Source organism: Cyprinus carpio, chromosome A2, assembly GCF_018340385.1.
Source record: "Cyprinus carpio isolate SPL01 chromosome A2, ASM1834038v1, whole genome shotgun sequence".
NCBI lineage: Eukaryota > Metazoa > Chordata > Actinopteri > Cypriniformes > Cyprinidae > Cyprinus > Cyprinus carpio.
Window position 1 is genome coordinate 24,905,263 of NC_056573.1, and position 5,477 is coordinate 24,910,739.

The window sequence follows — 5,477 nt, forward strand, 5'->3', positions numbered from 1 at the left end:
ATGCATTTGCTTAACAAAAACTAATTTTGAGTTGATTTATACAATTTCACGTCTGGGAATTTGATGTATGTGATCAAGCTAATGGCAATGTTAAAATGACAAAACATGTCATCTGAATCAGCAGGTTCTAGTTTAATTTGGTATATAACATCCACGTAAAATGTATCTGTATGATTAAAAATAAAAACTAGAACTATCATATATGACCAGACGGGTAACATTTTCCAATGTACGTGTATTAGAAACCATCAAAGAGGAAAAATAATCAGCATGTAGGCCTAGATTTCAAAGACAAACACGTTCTGAGAGTTTTTTTTTTTTTTTAAACAGTTTTTCTGCATTTGTTAACTTTTATTTATCGGTTTTGAATGAAAATGTTTACCATGTTTAATTACAACGTTTAAAAGCATATTTTGGGGATAATATTTTAGCTTGGTTACCACATTAATGCACAATATAGTGGGATAGATTGTAAAAATGGCACGCTTTTTATTTGCAACTTATTTACACAGTTTAAGGATAAATTGTAGATTTGTAAACTGATTTGTTACAGATAAATATTAAGGTTTGGAACATATTTTGAAACATTTTTTAAGCAGGCCAGACCAGCAGTCTCGTTTTGGTTTTATGAATTTCTTAACTTAAGATAAAAAAGACAAAAACAATAGCAGCTTAAATGTCACGTTATTTAATTAATGTTGTGGAGTAAAACGTTAAAGTCTCTTCAAGTAATGCTCAGCATAGACTTTCTTCAGTCATAAATCCAAAGCCACTATTAAAAAAACAAACAAACAAAAAACTATGTAACCCATGGGCAATTAGTCTTCCGGGTAATTGACGTCATGAATGCTTTATTTTGTTGTTAATTTTTTGTCGTTATGCAGGGACGATGCTAACCGTACCATTTGAAGACCCAGACATGATGCACGAGTCTCAGTTTGGTGCCACATTCACCCGTCAAGAAGACGCCCGGACACTCAGTAGCGCCGAGCTCAAGGAGACAGAGGACGACAACACGGACAGGGAAGAGGAGGAGAGAGAGGAGGACGAGAACGGTCTCCCGAAGAAGAAAGGTCCGCGTAAAAAGAAATTCTCCGAAGGACGCGGCGAGCGTGTCAAAATGCGCCGGCAAGAAGCGAACGCGCGCGAGCGCAGCCGCATGCACGGCCTCAACGACGCGCTCGAGAGCCTGCGCAAAGTCGTGCCGTGCTACTCCAAAACGCAAAAACTCTCCAAGATCGAGACGTTGAGGCTGGCCAAGAATTACATATGGGCTCTATCTGAGACTCTGAGTGCGGGAAAAAGACCCGACCTGCTGGCGTTCGTGCAGACCCTGTGTAAAGGCTTGTCACAGCCCACCACTAACTTGGTTGCGGGTTGCCTGCAGCTCAACGGCAGAAATTTCCTTACAGATCCCAACGGGGACGTGTCGTTCTCTGGCAGGCCTCAGTACGATTCTCTGTACCCGTATCCGAACGCTGAGATGGCCACGCCCACCGGCCTCAGCTCTGGGACCCGGGACGGCGTCAAGCCGTTCCGGCCGTACAACTATTACGCGTCCTATGAGTCCTACTACGACAGCGCCTCTCCAGAGAGAAGCAGCCCTCATTTTGACGGCCAAATGAGTCCCCCAACTAATTATAACGGGATTTTCTCGCTTAAAAAACACGAGGACCAAGTCGAGTACAGTAAGAACTGCCATTATGGGATGAGATACTGTAACGTTCCCGGCCGGGGCACCATGTACCGCGTTTCCCCAGACAGCCATTTTCCTTATGACTTACATCCCCGCAGCCAATCGTTCCAGAGCCAGGACGAATTAAATACGGGTTTCCATAATTAAAAGCGAGCATAGGGGTGGGATGCCAGCTACACTGATCTGTTAATTAATTAGTGCTTGTCGCCGATTGTTTTGCTTTGTTTTCGTTTGATTTCTTCATACGATATTTCAAAATACTGTAAAATCAATTCTATTTATTTCAGACTGCATAGGTTGTTGCTGCTCATGCATTGACGCGGGCTGTGGGTGGCCTGTTACAATCAATGAATTAATCAATGGAAGATGGAAATAAAATGTTAAGCTTTTCAAACAACAATAGCCTACTTGTCTCATATCCTGTGGAAATGGATTTATTCGGGTGTTACATGAAACACAAAATCACGACAGCAATAATGGAACTATGCAATGCAGTAGCCTATGACAAAAATATTACCGTGCAAACATGTAAATAGCCTTATTGTGTGAATTTTACTATTCGTTAGACTTCTGTGTCTTTGAACTATAGATAGCTACTCACTGATTTAAGGAAACTGTTGTGATTTTGCTATGTAAAACGTTTTTTCCCACTATTTATTTAGTTTATTCTCTGAGGAGGAGCGTCGGGTCTTGTGAATGATGTGAACTTGAGCTCACTTCGATCAGCTTCTCGAAATAAATCTTGAATGTGATAAACTGTGTTCATGCTCTTTATTGAGGAAGTTACCTGAAAGATGAACGTTAATATAATTAATATTTGAACAATACTACTAGACATTAATGTAGGCTACTGTATCAGTGAATAAAATGTTACGGCATCAGACTTTAATCTCGACTTCTACGTCTTGAAATATTTATTAATTGTATTATTTATTATTAAGCTATCAGATTCGTATCTGATGGCTGAGGTTATTTAATCACAGAAAATAAATGTAAACTCTTTTGAAACCATAAATCTTGTCTCTAAAGATTGCCGTGTGAAAGCGAATGAGTCTGACAGCTGACAATTTGATCGAAATACACTAACGTGGTTCGAAATGATTTTGTTGGGATTCAGGAAAAAGCAAAAAACTTTAAATAATAAATATTCAATTAGCAGTTGTTTGTTTTTGACCTTATGTTTATTCATATTTGGATATAAGTGCTCCATTGGGGTTTCGGTGTGAACATGTTGAATTTATCATGACCTTTTACAAGATTGTTAATAATGTTTTTGTTCTCCAAATAACGGACTTTAATACAATTTCTAAAATTATTATTATTATTATTATTATTAAATAAAACATCTAACGAATTTACTGATTTACAGTTTATAGTCTTTTCTCTTTTTTTCGTTTTTCTTTTCAGATCGACAAGGTACTTTCAGATGTCAGATAACACGTCTTGGAGATGACAGTTGAAATATATTGATTTCTAATTTAAATATCAGTTTTATATTTTATTAGAGTATTAATTTAACACTTCTTATGTGGTTTTATTATTAGGCTACATATATTCCAAGATTGCGTCTCAGATTGTAAAACGAATAGACGATTTTCCATCAAGGAAACAAGACCTTGAGTAATTGTGTGTTTTCTTCTTCTTCTTCTTCTTCTTCTTCTTCTTCTTCTTCTTCTTCTTCTTCTTCTTCTTAATAATAATAATAATAATAATAATAAATTATTAAAACGAATTTTTGAGATTCAAACGAATAGCTGAGGTCGGACAGGACGGACTTTATCCAGAGTTTGACCGACTATTAGTAAACGGCACACAAATCGGCGTATCCGACAATTAAAATATTTAATAGATAAAATAGCAATTGCAAATATTGTTTATTTTTCACAAAATAAATTCATCTGAAATTCAGCAGTTGTCACTGAGATTTAAAGCCTTTTAAAGTTTCTCTACAAGTTAAAATAAATTTAACCTGTAATTTAAATTTTTACATAATTGAAAATTATAACAAGACGATATACATACAGCTTATGTATATATTTAATTTAATATTTTATATATATATTTAATTAATTTTTTTTTTTTTTTTACTCAGTCAGGTATAAAATACGCTGAAGTAGCAAAGAGAACATGAAATTTAAAGCTAAACTTAAACACCGTTTATATATTTGGATGTGGACGTAACATAAAGCAAAAAATAAAATAAAATATAAATTATAAATAAAACAACATAAAATTCATAAATACTCGTACAATTGCAGTGAAGGTAAATGAAATCTATGGCGGGGTTTTTGCTCCTCTATGACATCATCTTGTCCTGCTCTGTTGCTGTTAGTGTGAAAATGTGTCTCTGTATTTGACACGTGAATCTCTGGAGCTGGAAACCTCCAGGCCAATGACACCATCCTTCCTCTCACACTCATCCTCTGCTTCAGTCAGCCTCTGACAGCTGCTCCCTGACAGGAGGAGTGTGTGTGTGTGCGTGTGCGTGTGCGTGTGTGTGAGAGAGAGGACTGCAAGCAAACAGTCTCGGGGGTGAAGGTCTGAATGGTTGGCATGCATTTGCTCTCCTTTGACTGAGAGGTTAACCACGAATGTGCCCTTTTTCTCTCTCTCCCTCTCATAAGAGTCTATAGAGGTAAAGTATAGAGCAGCATATGGCATATTCTGTGTGGGTGGCAGAGCTGGGGGGGTCGTCAGTCTGGCTTTTTGTGGAAGCTTTTTTCATTTTTATATGTTTTTTTTGTGTGTATGTGAGACATATTTTTATGATGTTATTAATGATTGATTATTTTATTATTACATAAACACAGACAATCAACTTATACTCTCAGTGAACCAATTAACAAGTGGCTCATAATTGCACCCCATGGCTTAATTGTCAGTATGTCACAAGTAAATATGAATTGCATTTACAATGCATTACAATATACAGTATATGCCACAAATCTTGAGGTGCAAAGTAGCTGAGATTATTGGAATATGTTTTACATGAAAATAATATTTCAGTTTTTCTACTTCAAAACTTCCTATTTCTTTGTAAGAAAATTGTTTCTACAACTCATTTTATTAGTGTAAATAGAATGATAGATGTATTTTGTATTTTTATCTTATTTATTTTTGATCTATGCATGGCAATAACATAATTCATCTCTTCTGAATTCACTATGTAAGTCTTGAAGAAATTGATCTTGTAGGATGAAACATTTGTAAGTTCGAGAAATGAATTTAAATTGTTATTTGCTTCATTGATTAATTTATTGAATACAATGAAATGAAAAGTTAGAGAATTCCAGTCCTGATAAATAGCAGTTATTTAAATGGACAAACAGTGTCTTGAATGGTTAAAGGGCACAATCCCTCTGAGTCTAGCATTACCCACAATAATAGCCTGTTAGAAATAATCTGGGTGATTAAAAGTGAAAAATGCTCTGCCCCCACAATGGTGATTTAACACCTTAAACTTTGGCTGCAGAAGTGAGTAATAATTCCCGGAGAGAAAGAGAAAGAGAGAGAGAGAGAGAGAGAGAGAGAGAGAGAGAGAGAGAGAGAGAGAGAGAGAGAGAGAGAGAGAGGGAAAGAAAAAGGGGGAAAAAAGGACAGCTCTACTCACATCGTCAACCCTCCCAAAATTTCCAGCCTTCTCTGGGACACAGATGGCCTGGGACACAAAACTCTCCCTATTAAATTCCTAATAATCATTTCTCTTGTGGAATGGTGTGAGAGACTGGGGAGGGGTGAGACAGAGGGATCTGCTGTTTTAATTAGATGCTTTAAGGAGCAG

The 5,477-nt window shown here is 36.6% G+C and overlaps 1 protein-coding gene across 1 annotated transcript in view; it reads left to right on the forward strand.

Annotated features, from left to right (window-relative positions):
* The window catches only part of LOC109100620 (neurogenic differentiation factor 6-B), a 2,936-nt gene extending 488 nt beyond the window's left edge, over positions 1-2,448 (forward strand). The window contains exon 2 of the mRNA XM_019114060.2: positions 885-2,448. Coding sequence (XP_018969605.1) covers positions 890-1,843 — 954 coding nt within the window. The 5' untranslated portion in view covers positions 885-889 and the 3' untranslated portion in view covers positions 1,844-2,448. The remainder of the gene's footprint in view (positions 1-884) is intronic.
* The last annotated feature ends 3,029 nt before the right edge of the window (positions 2,449-5,477 follow it).